Consider the following 20,154-nt stretch of genomic DNA (forward strand, 5'->3'; position numbering starts at 1 on the left):
TCAAGCTGAGTACAGTAAGGGTAAAAGGATATACTGTGAAAGGGTTAAGAGAGGTAATTAAATACTGATGACCTAATGAAGATAGATGAGGGAGTAGGTAGAAATAGCTTAGGATAGAGGACCAGGAAACAGAAGAGTGAATTTAAATCTACATTATGTACTTCAAGTGTGTTACATTGTAAATAACTAGAGAAAGGCATTTATTGATTGAAGCATCCCTACCCATCCTAAAGAGTGCGACACCTGCCACTGGAAAGAACAGAAATAATTCTCATATATTCTTTACCTCCTAGGAGAAGCTACCAGAGGAACATGAGAGGTGGATTTTCCTATGGGGTGGTGGCAGTGCTATACTACCGAGTGTATACGTGCACGTAACAAATCCTAACACAGCACTCTCCCAAAATTATAATTTTTCAGATGACGGATATGGTGAAACCTAAGCCATTGGCCATGGAACGTAGCCAGCGACAGTACTACAACATCTTCAAGCCCTTATGATGAAGATGCATAATAATTAGCAAATCAGCAGTTATGGAAGTAATTTTAACGAGGATTTAAATTAATACACTTATATATCAAATCACAAGAACAAATGAAATTAAAACTAGCAACACTACCAGACATTTAGTTCACTATGCGCAGTGAGTCTTTCATCTTGCACCAGTTAAGCTCTTTCTGTCCCATATACATTGTCACGTAATATACATAATATATAAAGTGAAGGTCCAGCCTACAGCAGCTGCAGGGAGCACAGCAAATAAGAATACGAGAGAGATGATAGTTCATAGACGTACACAATCTGCCCTGTAGCTACTTAAGCTGCAGAGACATACTTCTACATTTCTGTATGAGGAATGAGCACAAATGACTACATTAGCACAATAAGGGTTCGGCACACTGGAACCTCCAAATCTTGCAATCATCTTCTTGTCTTTGATGACGGTGGAAGCGTCTTGGTGACATCTGAGACATGGCACTTACTAGCGCAGTTTGTGACATCTTCTGTGGACAAAATACACAGTGCAAAATGCTTCATTCAACACCAGGGTCAAAACAGCCATGACACCAACTTCTCCACTAGCTACTAGGGAGCTTCTGTTTTCTGTTCACCAAATGAATTAACATCATCATTTCCTGTTCCTACTTATTTTCTGACTTTCCTAATGACATGTTCTAAAGCAAAGTTGATAAGTAACTGTGATAAAGCATTTCCCTGTTTCAGGGGCCCATCCTGATTAGGAAAAACATCAAATCTTTACCTACACAGACCATAATACAGGCTTTTGACTGGCCCCGGCACTCAACACAGAACAGACTACTCGTACTCCTAACAACTCACAGCTTTTATCTACATTCAAAGACTAAAATAGGTCAATATTACTCTTCCACGTTGTGAGGTCGTAACATCGTGCAGACTTGTAGGCAGATACTAACATTTTAGAGACGCATATCGTCTCCATCTTCCTCGCCCTAAGACCACATCAACATCTTCAGCACCGTGAGAACATCAAACATCACATGGCTACAATATATTCACCTGTTATTCGACTGTAAGACATCAACATAACCAAATTACAATCTACGCACATTACCTGCATTAGACATATGTGAAAATTAAATACGCCGGGGATGCGTTCCTGGACAAACCAGCGTAAATTGAAACCTTTTATAATGTAAATCAATGGGAAGTCAATGAGTCAAGGGAATGTTTTTTTGATTCATGTCATCCACCCTTAGCGACAGTAATTTCTCCAATCTTTCTAAAAGTTTACTTCTGCTATAAATCACTTGCGTTGCACTTACTCTCGTAGCCTGTTGCGTTGACTGTTTTATTTTATATGAATTTTTCATTATGGTAGTCACAGTGGAAGGAGGCAACTTCATACCTCTGCACACATTACGATGGGTATCACCACCTTCTATTCTACGAATTACGTCCATCTTATCTTCTAACGCAAGAGACCTACGCAACATTTTAGCAACACATTCACTTCTCTTACCAGACATGGTGGCTCTTCTACAATTTATAAATATAAAACAGTTGCTACTGCAGAATAGTGGTCGAACAACAACACAAACACGTTTAGCTCACAGTTTTCAGCACATTCAATGTGTCAACAAAAGGCAAACTGAATGCATTTTTCCTTACTCCTTTCCCAGGCTGAAGGCAAATGACTCACCGTGAAGAGTGACCAATGCTCACGTGACTGTCGCAGAATGTCGGCGGATTTTTAGATTATCTCGCAACTACTTAGCAATGAGTGCAGAGGCGACTGTATTTATAATTTTTATTCAAAATCAGCGATGTAAGAATTACGATTCAGTATAAGAATCAGTATGAAAAACATTGTAAAACGTTATAAATAATAGTATTTTTTCTTTTACTTTTTGACTTGCTGGTTTCAAAAGCGGCGTTATTCTGAATCGGCGCAAATCGAGGGTCACCTGTACCTTGTATATTATAACGTTCACAACATACAGTGGTAAAACGAGGGGAAATATTCGGAGTATAAGACCTTAAGAAGGAACCAATTAATGACATGTTGAGGGCTGATTGTACTCTATTCATAAAATAGTGCTGTGCTATAGGTGTACCTTGACTTAAAGAAGGCGACACTAGTCCTCGGACACGTCTTGAGCCTTGGCTGAAGAGCGGCCGAGGTTTGTAGAGGTCATCACTGCTATAACGTTGGGCACGGCTACCAGGAGTCCCAATACCACCACTCCTATTGGCAAGAATGTATACTTGAAGGATTTCAATTTTTTAACAACATACTACTGTGACACATGGCCAAATGGACTGCATTTAAGCTGTGATGTACAGCTGAAAAACATTGTCATCCACCTAAGCTTAGGTCTTAGGTCTGCAAGTCTCTCACTCTTATCTCGTACATACTGGCTACTAGTTATAGAACTACAACGCTGCTACTTTATATTCATTATTACTTCATTATCTGAAATTCACTATAGAAATTAAAGACCTTTGACAGCTCTGTGGTTCTGGTAACTTAATTGCTATTTACCTGAGACTTTTCCTCATTTCTGTATCGCCAAGTCTGCTGTTTGACATATGACCAGCCTTCTCAACAGAATTTGAAGGAGAAGGAGCTGTGTGGCTATCACCAACTGAAATGTGTGAACAAGATAAGAATACACATTCTCTTGATAAGCGTGCACTACTGCTGTAAGACACTAGATTATAAGTACCTGCAGAAATAATATAAATAAGAATCTGTGCCTGAGTACCACACCACAGACATATATAAAGGGCATACAAATAAGCCCTTAACTTTAGACCTTGCTAGGCATGAGAGCAAGGCGAGTACTAAATTTCACATTCTAACCACTTTATCCCTCAGAAATAACCACTCAGTGCCAATGGACATAAGCCTCAATGGTCTCTAGTGCCAGTATGAGTATGTGGCAGAAATAAAATACCACGCTCCTGCTAGAAATCAAACACCTTGGTATCCAGCCCATAGCCAGTCACTTTGCTGACTCAGTAATAACATATCAGTAATTAGTGTGTGTAGCAGTGATGCCACACCATCAAACCTAATAACTGGAAGCAATTATGTCTGTATTATTGGAAATATAACTTACAAAACAGCACAATACTAGAAAAGAACATAAGAAAGAATTAAAATAATCTGAAACTTCATTTGTAGGTAACGTAGATATTTTCAATAACTCCTTAAACTCACTAATTCTTGTCTAAGGTTTCAAAAGCATGCGTTTTTGAAAGCCCCAACTGTTCACTTATTTCTTTAGTCTATAATTTCAGAGAAATGTATTTTCCCTGTGTAACAAAAAAGTATTATGGTGGCGGGGAAACAAATGCTTCCTGAGCACTGAAAAATATTTTCTTAAAAATGTCTCACTTTAACAAACACTAAAGCATCGTAAGGAAAACAGAAAGAAGGCATAATCAGGAATGAGATAACAAAATAAACTGGGATTTAAAATTTTGTAGATAACAGGATCCGAATAGTTTGGACATTAACACACGTATGTGCATAAACAGAATATCTAGGGCTTTTGAATTAGAAGTGCAACGTAAAACACCCAAAGTAAGACCCAGGTCACGATGGCTTCTTTTATTAAAACAGTAAAAACTAGGGGACATATCTAGTAAGGTAGAAGAACGAAACAAAATGTGGAACAACAACGAAATTGAAAGCTTTCCATCAAATAAACCACCTTTAGTGAATAAGAATAAGAATATAATGCTGACATCATCAAAGAAAGGTTGTAAGTTGGGTAAACAAAGATCACACTTTACCTTTTGAGTCTACCACAGATTTCTTGGCCTCCCCTGATGAAGCTGAAACATCACTTTCAGGACTTAAAGGCATGACGAAATCAGCCGTGTTGGAAGATGGAGGCATCCTATTTCCAGTATCATCTTCACCTTCTTGCTCTGATGATCTCTTTGGATGAGGTCTTCCTAAACCGACACGTCGGCTCCGATTTAAGACTGGCCGCTTTGTCTGTGTTCCCTCGCTGGTCTCATGGGCACCCCTAACGGTAAGTGCGACGTTGTGGACATTACTCCCTGTCATCGGCAAGGAATTACCTACAGACTTTCCTATCCCCGCTAAGGACGGCAGAATGTCAGACTTATCATCTTCCGTTCTGAACCCACTCTCGACCATGAGGTCTCTCAAGGTGGGTAGAATAAGATCTTGATTCAGCATTGATCCATCTGTGCATCCCCTTTCATCCTCTGAACTTCCCTTATCAATATTGTTGTTATCTTTTATGATATCATATCTGTCCTCAGCCAAGGGTTCTGACACGTTCTCCCTGTCAGAACTGTCATCATCTGCTTGAGTGACGGTGGCCGGAATTTTCACCATTGTAAAGATAATGTTATTTCCACCTACAGAAATGGGGGATGTACTGTTAGCTCTACTTGGGACATTCCTGGAAACATCATTACAGGTAACTACTGAAGAATCATCGTCAAGTTTAACGCTGTCTCGTTCTTCCAGGAAGGCGTCATGATTCATGTCTTCATCCGCTAAGCATGAGGTAAATATTTTTTTTGAGTAACGAGTGCTTGGCTTCCGGGATTTTCGAAGGTCCCGCTTCTCCACTGCTACTTCTGGAGGTTTCATTTCTGGCATAAAGGCAATTTCCTTCTTCACTCTTTTCCTTGATAACACTCTTTTCTTCTGTATATCTGAGCTAGAATCTGGTATCTTTCCTGCATCCAACCCGTTCGAAGCCACATCAATCTTTTCAGAAGTACTCTTGTTGCTGTTTGTACCTGCTACTGATGACAGATGCTGCCTCTTCAAAATTCTCTTCACATTCCTGTCATTTAAAATTACGTCATCAGCAGACGTGTCCGACGAACTGCTTCGTACTAAAATTCGTTTTAAATTTGATCTCTCTTCAACATTGTGCCTCATAATGGATTTACGTGGGTTAGTAAGGCCGGTGTCTTGCCCAGGTGATGAAATAATCAAAAAATGATCAATTGCCGTGGAACCTTTATTCACCACAATAGAATCGTTTTTGGTGGAATGTAGGCCAGGCAAAGCCTTTTTTGACATTTCTTTATCTTCTGGCAAATTCAACACAATCTCCGTGCCTTTGTTAGTCTTACAAATCTTTGCGCCAAGTTCTGCTGCTACTATGTCATCCAAATAAGAACTCGGCAACTGAATGATGTCATCCATATCACTCATTTCTGACTCAGGATCTGAGGAGGTGGAAATTTCTGATAAGTTGTCGCTCTCTACAAGCCGTTTAACATACGCCAAAAAATCAGAATCAGAGCGGCTCAAATGCGAGGGATTCAATTCTGAGCCAAAATATTTCAGCCCTGCCGGACCGTCTTCCTTATCACTTTCGACCTGCGGCATCTGTTTCTTGGACAGAGACGCGTCTACGTCCCTGCGCAACGACTTTTCTATATCGCCCAATTTTCTACGCTTTGCGACAACTGGCTTAGTCATTTTCTTTTCACTTCTCACCTCCTTAACTTTTTCATTGGCACATTCAATTCTCTTTAATTCCCTCTGCTGTCTACGCTCTTTCTTGGCAAGTGATTTCCGAAGCATCATGATCTTTTTCACTTCAAATATGTTTGCGGCAATCTTCGGTTTCTTAATCTTGATGCAATAAAATTCCCTGCTTCCACCATTGACTGAATCATTTTCATCTTCAGATTGGATGGAAAGTGGCCGTTTCTTGAAAGGTAGTGATGATGGTGGAGAACTTGATTTTGATGTTGAAGGAATGTTATCCTCAACATTCTTCGATGACCCAACTGTTGACGATTCGCTGTTGCCACCGTCAGATTTGCTGCTGTTACTACTACTGCCGCTTTTATCGCGACGCGACTGCGAACGTTGCGAATCGTTGCCATTTGTCCGAGACGTAGTACTGCCAACTGACCTGTTCTGCGCGGTTCCGTTGCTATCTCGATCAGTAGACCGCCTGTCATCCGAACGCTTATCCCTATGAATTCTATGATCATCAGTTATGCTCTTCCCTTTGTTTTCTTTGCCTTTCTTTCCACCATTCTTGCTCTTACGGTCAGAGCGAGATGACTTACCGGTTTCTGTCTCTTCCTTCTTTTTGTCAGTCTTCTCGCTCCCCTTCGCTGCAGCTTTACCACTTTTCTCGTGTTTCGACTTCTTTTTACTCTTTTTCTCTTCAGTTTTGTTCGTTGTGTCTTTACCCTTATCTTTGGTCTCTTGTTTTATTCTGTCTTTAGACTCCTTGCTGCTTGACCTGCTGCCATCTTTACTGTTTTTGTCATCATGTCGTGTGGCCTTATCCTTATCTGACTTATCTCTGCTTTCACACTTTGTCCTCTCCTTGTGCCTGTCATCATGTTTCATTTGCACCTTTTCTTCTGCCTTTGGTTTTTCCTTCCCATCTTGTTCTCTCTTCTCATCACTCTTTGATTTCTTGGTATCTTTCTCATGCCTCAAGACATCACAATCTTCTTTCTTAGATTTTTCCTTACTGGAATCCTTCTCTATTTTCTTCTCCCTTTCATCACTCCTCTTTTCATCTTTAGTCTCCCTTATTCCTTGTTTGAATTTTTCCTTCACGATGTCTCTGTCAGCTTTTTCTTCATGCTGAACTTTTTCTTTAATGCCATCCTTCTCAGTTTTCTCTTTCCCATCTTTGCTTGACTTCTGTGCTTTGCTGCGACTGTCACCTCTGTCTCTCTTGTGCTTGTCCTTGTCACTTCTCTTTCTGTCTACATCTGGTAAGTGCCCACACGGGTCATTCTTCTTCACATCTTTACTGTCGCTGTTCAACCGCTTCTTTTCATCTTTCTTTTCTCTAGATTTATCTCTGTCCTCTCTATGTTTGTCCTGTTTCTTATCATGCTTGTCATCTACTTTCTTCTCACATCTCAGATCTGATTTCCTTTCAGATTTATCATCTGTTTTCTTCTCCAGTTTAATGTCTAATTTCTTCTCTGACTTATCAACTAACTTTTTTTCAGACTTCTCGTCTGTTTTCCTCACAGATCTTTCATCTAATTTCCTTATAAGTTTCTCATCTGATTTCTTTTCAGAAATTTCATCTGATTTTCTTTCATCCCTCTCATCTAATTTATGTTCCAAGCCTTCAACATATTTCCTTTCAGACTTCTCATCAGACTTATCGTCTAATTTACGCTCAGACTTCTCATCCAGTTTCCTCTCAAGCTTGTCATTTGTTTTCCTTTCAGGCTTCTCATCCAATTTCCTTGTAGACTTTTCATATAATTTTCTGTCAAACTTATCATCCAACTTCCTTTCAGATTTTTCTTCCAATTTATTTTCTAACCTTTCTTCCAGTCTTCTTTCAGATTTGTCATCCAATTCTTTCTCAAGATCCTCATCTTGCCTCATTTCATATTTCTCTTCTACTTTCCTTTCTTGCTTCTCCTCAGCAATTATTTCAGATTTCTCACTTTCTTTCTTTACAGACATTTCTTCAAATTTAAACTCAACCTGGACTTCTGTCTTTTTATCCAATTTTTCATCAGTCATTTCTTCAGATTTTTCTTCTATCAGCTCATCAGATTTTTCATCTATCTCTTCCTCACACATTTCTTCAAATTCCTCATTTATCATCATCTGGTTACCAACATCACGTTTACTTTCAAATTCATCCACCATGATGTTATCTTCATTTTCATTGTATTCATATTCAGATATATAATTTTCAGGTTCATATTCTTCAACAATTTTTTCCTCAGGTGTATCTTCACACATCATTTCAAAAACATAATCTATTTTTGTCTGTGATCTTTCATCCTGACTGCTTTCTTCTTGATCTGTTTCAGGTCTGAGATTTTCATTGGTTATAATACCATCTGATATGCTGTGGGAACTATTCTGAGCAGATATCTGCAATTTGTTGGCATAAATACTTGATTCTTCATAGGAGATATCACCAGTGACTTGAACGTCCATATCTTTCATTTCATTTTCGTCATCAGTGAATCCAATACTCATAGACATCCGCGTATCTTGACCAGAAACTGGAAGCGAAGTTTTCGACTGCTCGCTGTCGTCATTTATTTCAGTATTGTACGTCAGTCTACAGTCTTGGTCATAAAATGAAACAATAGACAATCTACTACCGGACGACACTTTTGAAAGCTGGCTGTCATGGTTTGACAGATCCGAAGCGGGCATTTTTATAGAACTGTTATTATTTGCATGATTTGAAATCATGAATGAGACATGCGAATGCTGACTCTCATGACTTGTCAGTTCTGATATACCTGACAGATGACTGTCTACTGAACTCTCTTCTAAATGTGAGTTAACTTTTTCTATGGGTTCAAACGGGGGTGATGAATCTTCTTCTTCCCTTCCATCAGGAAATCCAACTTCTTCATCTTCGTCCGAATCATCCTTTTCTTTTAACGTGTCACTCTCTGGAGAAATAGGTTCCAATTCCTTTGGTAATAAATCTGTAAGTGTAGGCAATTTCTTCTCCTCCTTCTGCGCAATATTCTCTGCAGTTAATGATGCCACATACACTGTAAGAGATACACGCAACATGGTGAGAGCACATTCACATCATGCTTTCTATGTTTAAATTTATATCCCACATAATTAGAACAAGCGTCCAAACAAACAGACGAATATACTTGAAATGTGAACATTTTTTAATTAAACGGGTTGTAGCTGCGATTTCTGAGATGTGGGCAAAAAAACTAAGTGAGCAAACCAAAGAATTAAGATTACTGAATTACCACTCATGATAACAACCCTTCTTAATTGCAAAAAAAAGAACCTCATTCACCTCCAAATATTTTCAGAGATGGGTTAGTTCATGTCCAACAAACGACACCAAAACTAAGTTACAGTAACCTTACAAGGATCAGCAATTTTATTACTAGATAAAGTCCAGCCCTTATGTCCCCCCCCCCACCCTTGTGCCAGCCTAAGGCCATCACAAAGCAACATATCCGTACGCAACTGTACAAAACGCAGGAAAAGGTCATACCAGTTTGGTTCTCTTTCCCCTTTTTTGGCTTTTCAATGCCCAGGTATTTGTAAACAACATCTTCTACTTGTGGCATGAAGACAGTTAAGATCTTCGGGTTGACAACCTGGTCAACGATCCTCTCCACACCAATATCCAAGAAACCAGATCTGTATGATGAAATGAAAACGTTAGTGCCAAGCTGGTTAAAATCCAACCATCCATGTTTTACTCACCTGCGTGCGATGTTATAAAGTTGCAGTTATTCACTGGTAACACAAAACCTGTCCTTGGCGCTTAACTAAAGAACGTGCCATGCAAACAAAAAGGGAAAGCGGAGGTACAGCCCCACGCATTCTTAACCTTGACACTAGAAGGAGGTGGGCTTCATGTTACAGTACTACCATCTGCACATTTTCATACCAGTTATGGGGTTCAGCCAGTCTCTCATTCCATGGGTAATGGAGGTAAAACAGCTGGGGCATGAAGTTAACCATTTACCTCCATCTAGCGCCAAGGTTAAGATATGTGGAGCTACATCCCCTCCTCCACACGTGTGGCATGGTGTTTAATTAAGCACCACAGACAATTTTACATTTCCTTGCACTGCAACCATTTTCCCTTTGATATGGTAGCAGGCCCATGCCTCCCATGAAACACAGACCCTAAAATAGTAGGATCCCGTAATAATCACTTCTTTTCGTATGGCGGTTACCCAAGTGACAAAATCGGAATAGTTGTCTTCAGCTTCCCTGGGTTAGCTGATGGTGTCAGCTCCCGAAGGGGGACTTTGTCAGAAAACATCCTTTAATGATGGCCATAATCAAGGACTCTCTGTAGGTCCTTGGTCCTGTACAGTACCTGGATCTTTGAACAGAGCTGACCTCTTTATATATATATATATGAGTTAAATCCCACTAATCACCACTGATCTTTTGCACAAACTTTCATCTCACAAAATTACTTACTCATGAATGTACTTTCTCAGGCTGTCACGCAACTGGTTCTTGTTCAAGTCTGGCCGCCAGACCTGGCTGGCCAAAAACCCAGACACACTTCCTTCAACCCTCTGGTGTAGATTCTGATATGCAGGCTAATAAATACAGAGAACAAAAGATAGTGTAATTGCGTCATATTGTGAATATTCTAACAATTATTTATTTTAATCCGTCTTATCACAATATTTAAAATTTCTTATAATTAAGATAATAAAATATCATTGATGTTCCATATCGATTGATCGATTTACATTTTGGAACTTTTAAGTTTGTAAATCTTTTACACCTGAAGATGGTTTTATAAAAACTGAAACATGTTGTGTAAAGGATGTTCCAAAATGTAAATCGATCAATCGATATGGAACATCAATGATATTTTATTATCTTAATTATAAGAAATTTTAAATATTGTGATAAGACGGATTAAAATAAATAATTGACAGAGAACAAACATTATCAAAACAGGAACAGTATGTTCATTTGGTTATTTTGTAATACTATAAAAAGTAAAGCTGTCCTCCTATACACCATGCAGTCGCTTGGGGTGACAGGAGATATAGCTCCTACATATTCTTGAACTTGGCATTAGATGGGGTGAGTGGTCAGGATCAGATCAAAACTGCACTTTACCCCAAGGGAAAGGACCCCTGATACCAACCGGATAAAAGGCAGGGTAGGTCCCAGAGAAAGTTTGAACACAGAGGCTAGATAAAAAAGCCTTTGCCCCTGTCAGAGATTGAACCCCGGTCATCTAGTCTGTAGTAAGACACTATTATTCATAATAAACCCAGAAGGAATTCCAGGGTCAAAATTAATAAACAAGCAGAAATTTTGGATGTATCAAATGATGTGCACAAGCATGATTAGACAGTTTTCCTGATACAATTTCTTGTCTCCTAATATGTTGCTCACTTTTAATCTATTGCAGATGTCAAGAGTTTCTTTGATGGTCCAGTATTCTAATGTCTAATAATGGTCTTATGAATCACATTTGTGCTGCTTCCAGTTTTCTGGGCAACTCTTTAGTTTTTAGTCCACATTTCGCTGCCATGGCACAAAGCCACTTTAGAAGTGATATTTAATTGTAATTTTGTGTCTGTTGCCATAAATTTTTCAAAATGCTGTTTAACCGTTCCATTCATTTTGTTGTAGCTTTATAATTTTACATTTATGTATTTTTCCTTGTTTGATACTAGATTTTCCAGACAGTAAAAATTAGAAACTTGTTCTGTAATTTTGTCTTCAATTCCTACCCTAACTCTTTGTATGTTTTTACCCCATACTATTAAGTTTTTCTTTTGGAAGGGAATGTTCCCATCATGAGACTAAGGAGGTTAGGTTTCTAGTCAGCTGTAACTCATCGACATGGCCAGTCTGTCCTTATCTTTAACCATGGTGTCCAATTTACTGATTATTACCACTGGTACTCTGGGGCAGTATTTTACAATAATGGGATATAAACTTTGTACCGCAATTTCTAATGTCTTTAATACTGTAACAACACAGTAACAATAACATGAAGTCGTCATTGTGCTAGAAGAGAAATATCTGACAAAAAGCATTAAAATACGACACACAGTTTCATTATATATCATGTGCTCGAACAGTAAGAGATTGAAGATGACCATTTCTGCAGGACGAAACATGTCGCTCTGAGATATGAATGGTACTGCACATCTTCGTAACAGGTTGATTGGAATACAGTTCTTATTGTGTATAAAAATTGTTTCCTCCACAAAAGGTTATAACAACCACAAATGGGGCATCAAAATACGGTGTAATATAATTCGAGAAATAGCCTACTAAAATTAATCACAGTAATTAATTACAATTATTATATATCACAAACTTACCTTTGTGTCTACATCTGCTAGACACTCCTTTCGAAATTGATCAAAAATTCCTTGAGATTTAAGTTGATGAACAATTTTGTCGATCATTCGGGAGTCACCCGGTGGATACTGCATCATTCCAACTTCCATTCTTTTTCTTAGTGACCTTTGTTACGCCTTATAATTTACACTGCTTTTCCGTACATTTAAACAACACAAAGAAAAACATCAAGACTCCATCTTTCCTCGTCGTTCCTCACACAGATTATATTATAATGGTAGTAATATATGGTGACTACACCTAAATGGCCACCCTGCTTTGTCCGATTTCCTTCGTAACTCTAGCAATTATCTGGTAGATGGCGGCGGCGGCGGCAGTAGCATGGCTCCCCGTTTCGCCAAGAGAAATATTTTTTTCTTCTATAGAAATACTCGAACGAAATATTTCCGCCGTGTAAGCTTCAAACCTTTTGCATGTTCTATAGGAAGGTGGGTTCTGGGTTGTGAAACTGGCCTTTGCCAATTACAAATGTCAGATGCGACCAAAATAACTGTAAAAATACACAGAATACTAAATTATTGTTGGGGGCAATTGGGTATAAATTTACACGTAAATTGTCCATTGTATCCCACCCACCTTCAGGACCGAGATAGAAGTGATTATGTTGCTCTGAAATGTTGGTACCCACATGTAATACTATGCTTTGTCACAAAACATATTTAGATAGGCCTACTAACACAATGTAAGCCTATCTTGTTTTAAAGACCATCAGGTTTATACATATTCAAACACAATTACTGTACTATAACTTTACCTGTTACATTGTGCCCTAAGAGAACAGACACTGAGATGCTCAAAAACATCTCAATGAGACATCAACATCAAAATTAACTCTTCAAGACTGTACATTTTAGACCTCTCTCAGGCAATTAGCTCTATTGAACTACAAGATTTATTGTAATTTATTTCCTACAACAGATCAGTTCCAAGTCAACAAAATCTAATTATAGTTTGTAAAATTGCACTTCTATTGTGTACATGTTTACTGGGAATGACGTGAATAATATGAAACAAAGTTTAAAATAATGTCATAGTCTGAATATTTCTCATAATGGTGCACTAAGAAATGCAAAGTTGCTCTCTTGGATTTCGTCCATCATCTAAAATGTAAAATAATAAAACAACATTTCAATAGCTGGATGCTGCTCCTGTCTTCAAATCAGAAAGGGAGAAAGATGGTATAAAGCCTATCTGTTAGACACCCGGTTGTGCTAACCTCAGACCTGGACAAGACCAACATCAAAAGTGGAAAAAAGGTGAATTTGTCTGATAAGGATCAACTATCAAATTAACATCACACCAGGCATCAGCAAGTGAGTCAGTGTTGCAAGAAGGAAACTCAAGCACATTATCCTTACAGCAAAAATTAGAAGTCTCATTATGGACAGAGCAGTAATTAATGTCTAAATTAATTTTAGAAAATGTCAGTTTTAAATACAATCTACACCAATTTCATTTTTTGAACATATTTTACCACAATGTGTAAGTGAAACGCAAAAAATTTACAAATGAATTCCACTGTTGAACAATGCCATATGAATAAGTGTGACTGGCATGAATATTGGGCAACACTGAAGGTTTAAAACTAACGGAATACTCCACAAGGAACACTATTAGCAAAATGGACTGTCACGGCTTATTACTAATGGAACGTGGTGGTCTACGGACTCTCATTCCGAGGGTTCTCGGTTCAATCCCCAATCATACCTAAGTGTGGATTTTTCTACTCAAGAGACTGAAGCCTTTAGCTCTTCCAAAGATAAAACTTTGTGACTGCAAAGAATTCCTGGGCCCAATTGTGATTCACACCCGTATTAAGCTTTATGTCACCTCTGCTGATTATCATCCTTATCTTCACCCTATCACTGAACAAAATTGAATCTACCCAATGGCAGCTCCCACCTCAGGAACGTTCTACGTCCTTCTCTTGGTATAAGGAGAGCAGGAAAGTCTATGCAGACCACACCTGGAGGCATACATTACAAACAAATATTTTATTGCTATAGGTAAAATCAAATGTCAAAACTCTTGACGGAATAGACTATAATAAAATGGAAACAGGTGAAACACCTGTGTTTGTTACATTGATCAGTTAATAAAATGATTACATTCCACTGGGTGGAGGGGTCAGGGAGAAATGGATATGATTACAAACAGCTGTTCTGCTATGATCACATTCAGACATGCAGAGTACTTCTGTAACACAATTTCATGGTATCCACTTTCCATACAGGATTCTGGTGCAGTAGTAGCCCTCTCTTCACCAAGATGTCACTACATTCATGACTAATCAGAAATACGTGTGCTAAAGTTGGCAGCCAGACGAGACTTCCTACAGTGGCTAACCAGAGGCTTGGATGCGACACTGTTTGGTCGGCTGAGCACAGGATTCTCCTGGAATACAAAAAAATTCAGCAATATGTTTTCAGAACTCTAACAGAATTTCAAAGTGGTATTATCACAGACCACGAAGATTGTATCTAATTGTAACCTTCAGTATTTGTAGTATGCAGAATGGAAAAAACTCATTGAACAAGCCAAGACCCATGTAGGGTTATAACGCTACAAGAAGAAGGAAGATTAGTAGTATACAACCAAGGAGATTGGTATAGCTGTAACATTTAGACTTGTGATGAGAGGTATCTAGTAGAAAACTTCACTGGGGTACTGGCGATCATGACTCAGGTTTTCCATGTTTTTTCTCAGTCTTGCTAGAGGAAATGACAAGTAAGAAACTGGAAACAGGCTGTGACTGTCATTCAAATCTTTATCTGTGAAATACATAACCGACAATTTCGACGTTATCCACTACGCAGAATGCTAAAGGATGCTTTATAAAATTTGGAGGTAATGTACGACATGTAATCAACTGAGATGGGGGGGGAGGAAGTGAGAAAGGAAGGATGGAAGGACATAGCTGGGGCTTAGGCTGAGGTATGTAAACACCATCAACACATACAACTGTTGAAAGTATTGGAGCTTCTATTGAGAGTCTAGAACTGAGGATTCGAATGCTGAGATGTTATGTGTTTTCTACATTTCTCTATGGATGCGAGAGCTGGACTCTTGATTCTCCCATGGAGAAAAGAATCGAAGCATTCAAAATGTATTTATATCGACGTATACTACAAATACCCTGGGTGCAAAAAGTCTCTAACATCGAAGTTCTCAATTGCATGAATAAGCAAACGGAACTACTGCTTGCCGTTAAGGAAAGAAAGGTCCGGTATTTGGGCCATATCATGAGAGGAGTACATTATGAGATCTTAAGACTGATCATCGAGGGCAAAATCCAAGGAAAAAGATCTGTTGGTAGACCCCAAAACTCCTGATGAAAGACTTAAGAAGATGGTTCGGATGGACCTCAATAGACCTCAATAGACATCTTTCGAGCGGCAGTCTCGAGGACAATATTCGCCATGTGGATCGCCAACATTCGTTCGGAGATGGTGCAATAAGAAGAAGATTGAGAGGACTACCCGGTAGAATGATACATGGAAGGTTAGTTATGATGATAAACAGGGAGAGATTCAGATCGTAGCATATTTCAAGGTAGTAATCTTACATTTCCTACAGATGCTCGAGGAAAAACAATAAAACCTTGATCAGAATTGTCAGTCCTAGCTATAATTTCAACCAGGTACCATCTAAATGTGAGTCAGATCAGATACTGATTTTATGAGCAATGTATGTGATATTACCTTGTTGGTAACAATGGGCTCTACAGGCACTAGCTGGTTCTGTTCTGTAGGTGGCTGTCGTTGTTGTTGTTCGGGCCACTTCCTGCTAATTTGCTGCTGGGGCAGTGCCCCCGGGATCTTATTTCTCTGCTGCTTTACAGCCTGCAGTGGGATAAACTGTTGCTGTGGCTCTTCGAATGGCACTTGTCTCCTGATATATGTATTGCTGCCAAGCCAGGGCTGCCATGTGGCACAAAAGTGTGCTGGTTAAAATATGATTCAACTACTCACATTTAGTACTGTGGCTTTCTTCACAGATAACTTGTGCCACACACAACTATAAAAGTGGGGCATAGTGTTTGTAGGTACAGCTTGGCAAATGTGGCCATCCACTTACAATTACTTAGTTCTGTGAGCTGGTAAAATGAATTTGAAACATCTGTTTATATGATCGAGGCATAAGCACAATTTTCCTGAAGGAGTCAACATTCAAGTCACATATGATAATAACTAAGCTGCAAGTCCTCATACCTGTCTGAATACATTGGATAGTGCTGTGTGGAAATGATAATATGACAATTATAGCATAAGATTGGCTTTAAAAAACTGTTGAAGGCTGATACCTCTTGTTGCCGTGAGTCTCTGGGAAGCTGTCTCCAGTTGGTAGAACTGCTAGCCACTCCACTCCCACGCCAATGTGGCTGCATGATGAGAATGTAATATTACAGATCCATTTCAGAATTAACTCTGATTCAGTCTTTAAAAAGACCTGAGAAAAACTTATTATACCCACTTTTCTTTACTCTATAATGGGTGGCTAACAAGAATGATAAATAATAATTATATATTTCTGTATTTAATTTCCCCCCACTTAATGGTACCTGCACCTTGTCGTGGTGGTGGGGCTTGAGTACCTCAGTGACCCCAAGAGCTACTGGTAGGGCCTCCCTAGCCAGATTGGTTGAGGGGGAGAGGTCTGACTAAGACAGGTACCCTGGTCCTCCAGGTTGGGAGTTGGTCGCAAGGCTAACAACCTTGCACCGTAAAAAGGAAGATGTCTCGAAACCTCAATCAAAGCCTCGGACAGACGGACCTAACAGAGGATAGGACTGAATGGAAGAGGAGAATTGAGGAGGCCATGGACCGAATACGGACCGGAGAGCCAAGGAAGAAGAAGTATTTAATTTCCACTATTAAGGAGTCTGATTATGTTAAATTTGCCATAATTATATCAAATATTCAGACTATTACCACATTTGTAATCACATCTACAATGAAAGATTTTACTCAAGAGTCTGTAGGTATGTATGTGATCTATCTCCATACAAAATTAAAGATGCTGAGCAAAAATGGTTCATTAGTTATCACTACCAAACCGAAAGACAAAGAAGATTTCACGTGGCCACTATGCTGTTTCACATTGCAAAAAATAATTAACATAACAAAAACTTGCATATTTTTCAAATCTGTAATACCACCACATACAGTTTAAAGATTTTCTACTGGCTTGCAAGCAGTGGTGCCAGCTAAAAGTTCACATGACCAATGTTGATATTACTAATGGAAGGACAAATAAAATAAATAGACTGGTAACTTGATGGAATACTATTACACTGTCTCTGTATGCTATTAACCTTTGGTAATGCTATATCAAGGCTGATGTGCATTCCAAGTGCCCATGTGCCATTCCACCATACTACTGAACCATTAATTCTACAGTTTATTTATTATTTATTTAGTGTTCTGTCTGACGACAGGTCCATAAGAACAGGATCCTTCCATCCTTTTCTCGGACTGGGACCTGTTCATATACGTTCTTGGCAGATGATCCAGAAGTGGTTTGCCATTGCCTTCTTCTGTGTGTGAATGGAGTAATTGTTGGGATGCCACGGAGAAACCGGGGAAGCCCCCGGAGGAAAAGTCCGTGTTGCCTAGACCACGGCCTTGCCCAACACAAGTTATAAATTCGGGCACCGCCGGGAATCGAACCCGAGACCCCAGGATTACAAGGCCAGCGTTCAGTACAGGGGTTTAAATCCCCTTTTCCTGTACAACAAACCAAGTAGCCAACACTGCGAAGCAGAGACCTTGAGAAACTGATAGTACTCAACTAGTCAAGATATCTGCCTGTTATGGAAACTGAAAGTTCATTACCGTGTTCACACACAAGCCGACCAGAAGTCCCTATCCTGAGACAAGAAATCCAGTCAACATCCCATTTTAATATTGGAAATCAAAGAACTAATATACAGTAGTATTTAAGGGTTATGAGAAATGCTGACCTGCTGCTGGACCTGGTATGATGCATACATGAATGGTGGTGGTGGTGGTGGCAGTTTCTGTTGGTGCTGCCAGGTGAATGGCCTTCTACCTCCTGGAGGGCCGCCGGTGGGTATCATCTCTGGACCGGGTCCGTGCCGCCAATCTGGTACAGAATCTGGAGACATTGAAATGTAAAATGCAGTGGAATATAAAAACAACAAACTACAGTAGACAAAAATATTTAACCTGAGATACCAGTTTATCACAACAGCGAAGATTTTGATAGAACGGAATCATCTGTTTTTTTGTGACAAAATTTGTAACGAGAGGCAGCCACTCATACGGGGGTAAAATATCTAAGAGGTTGAAAATAACAGCTACAAAAATGTATATGCAATATGAAACTTCAAGGCTCACTTGGTAATGGAATATTTGACCAAGCACAACATTCAACTAGTTAAACCACCTGCTTTACATACCAAAGTTACATTCAATTCCTTTTCTCTTTTCCCCAAACTGAGAAGTACACACAAGGAAAAGAGATATCAGTTTATAAATTCATAGGTTAAATCAATGTTATTTCAAACGAGGCTGTACCTTGGCGGTTGTGCTGCTTGGGATGGAATGTCTGAGTGGAGAGAGGTGGCTGCTGTTGCCGATGTTGGCACCACTGCGGTGGAGGGATGGGCAGGGTATTGGTACCAGGCTTCCCCACCCCCGATGCTGGGGTATGTTCCTGATGCTCTGTTTCCAGCAACAACTGAGAAAGAGCAATCTTAGCTGCGCTCTCCGAAGCCTGCCAGAACACAAGATATTTCATAGATGTATTTGTAGACACAGCCTAAATGTACATGGGAGGTTAATAATAAAACAAATCTTAAAGAAACAGGGCGTTACGATTTGGCCTGGATTCAAATGGCTCAGGATAGCGTAAAGTGGCGAGCTCTTGTGGTAACATACTAATAAAGTTTTTAAGTACATAAAAGATGGCAAATTTCTTGACCAAAGTGGATGGAAATAATGTATGGAGGTAAGACCTGGCCTAGAAAAGGTCTGTGAGATGAAGAAAGGGGTTCTCAACCTTTTCTGGGCATGAGGCCAGATTCATCTCTGCACAGCAGCTGATCAGTGGCTGACACTTCACTGAAAAATCCAGCAATGGCATATACAAGAATGACACTCATACTACACACCTCGAAAATACATTAAGATGTACAGCTGAGTCATTCTTCTAGCACAGAGGGCAAAAACCGTAAGAAGTGATAGATGGTAGTCAAGGAATTCAATTTAGTGACCTAATAAAATGATTAGAAGCAATGTCTGATAATATTATACTGTTTATCAAGATGAAAGGAACCATGAGTCCAAAACTCTCTCTGAACTTGGTGAAAGGTAAATAATTCCTCTTAATGGTACACTCACCTGCTCTCGTGTGCTACTGATGTCTCCGAAGAAAGCCCGCATGTCTGGGAGCATAACCTGAGCTTGGACAGACCCATCCTCTTTGTTGTCCAAGTAATTATACCGGGGGATACCATACCCTGCAACACCAACACGCACAAAGCACTGCAGAAGCAAGCATGAAATAAACCACTTTGCTCCAAACGTAATGCTGCAAGGTTTGCGGGGAAAAAAGCTAAAACAATACTCAAATCATATTCTTTTCAACTCTGCATTACTATTAATTTACATGAGGCACAAAGCTTAATACACTGTAGATATCACTCTGACAAAGAAGAAAATTATTTTTACCAGTATTTTGTTATGCAGAAATTTTTTTTATGATGAATTGTTTCTGACAGAATTCATAATTCTGTCTCAATCTTCTACCCTGCAGATGAAGGCAGTATGTTGCTATG

The 20,154-nt window shown here is 39.3% G+C and overlaps 2 protein-coding genes across 7 annotated transcripts in view; both read right to left on the bottom strand.

Annotated features, from left to right (window-relative positions):
• Positions 1-532: 532 nt before the first annotated feature.
• Positions 533-12,608, bottom strand: LOC110830322 (uncharacterized). 2 transcript variants are annotated; one of them, XM_022065070.2, is made up of 7 exons: positions 12,314-12,608; positions 10,431-10,555; positions 9,484-9,632; positions 4,286-9,013; positions 3,027-3,129; positions 2,599-2,729; positions 533-1,002 (listed from the first exon to the last, which is right to left on the bottom strand). In XM_022065070.2, exons 1-7 carry the CDS (start codon positions 12,440-12,442, stop codon positions 923-925), a joined length of 5,445 nt encoding a protein of 1,814 aa, XP_021920762.1. In that variant the 5' UTR covers positions 12,443-12,608; the 3' UTR covers positions 533-922. The 2 variants fall into 2 exon arrangements, with proteins under 2 accessions (XP_021920762.1, XP_021920761.1); XM_022065069.2 differs by having other exon boundaries at positions 533-1,005; positions 12,314-12,607.
• Positions 12,609-14,328: 1,720 nt separating this feature from the next.
• Positions 14,329-20,154, bottom strand: part of pcm (5'-3' exoribonuclease pacman) — a 143,357-nt gene continuing 137,531 nt past the window's right edge. For 3 of the 5 annotated variants that reach the window (XM_022065073.2, XM_022065074.2, XM_022065072.2), the window contains 6 exons: positions 19,718-19,836; positions 18,893-19,091; positions 18,316-18,470; positions 16,657-16,734; positions 16,055-16,273; positions 14,329-14,747 (listed from right to left, as the gene is read on the bottom strand). In XM_022065073.2, the coding sequence (XP_021920765.2) occupies positions 14,640-14,747; positions 16,055-16,273; positions 16,657-16,734; positions 18,316-18,470; positions 18,893-19,091; positions 19,718-19,836 (878 nt within the window). In that variant the 3' untranslated portion in view covers positions 14,329-14,639. The remainder of the gene's footprint in view (positions 14,748-16,054; positions 16,274-16,656; positions 16,735-18,315; positions 18,471-18,892; positions 19,092-19,717; positions 19,837-20,154) is intronic. The other 2 variants (XM_022065075.2, XM_022065076.2) reach the window with 2 other exon arrangements.

The sequence above is a fragment of the Zootermopsis nevadensis genome, unplaced genomic scaffold (genome assembly GCF_977971745.1).
Source record: "Zootermopsis nevadensis isolate Lab colony 2312 unplaced genomic scaffold, Znev_1.0 Znev_ptg000061l, whole genome shotgun sequence".
In the NCBI taxonomy this organism is placed as follows: Eukaryota; Metazoa; Arthropoda; class Insecta; order Blattodea; family Termopsidae; genus Zootermopsis; species Zootermopsis nevadensis.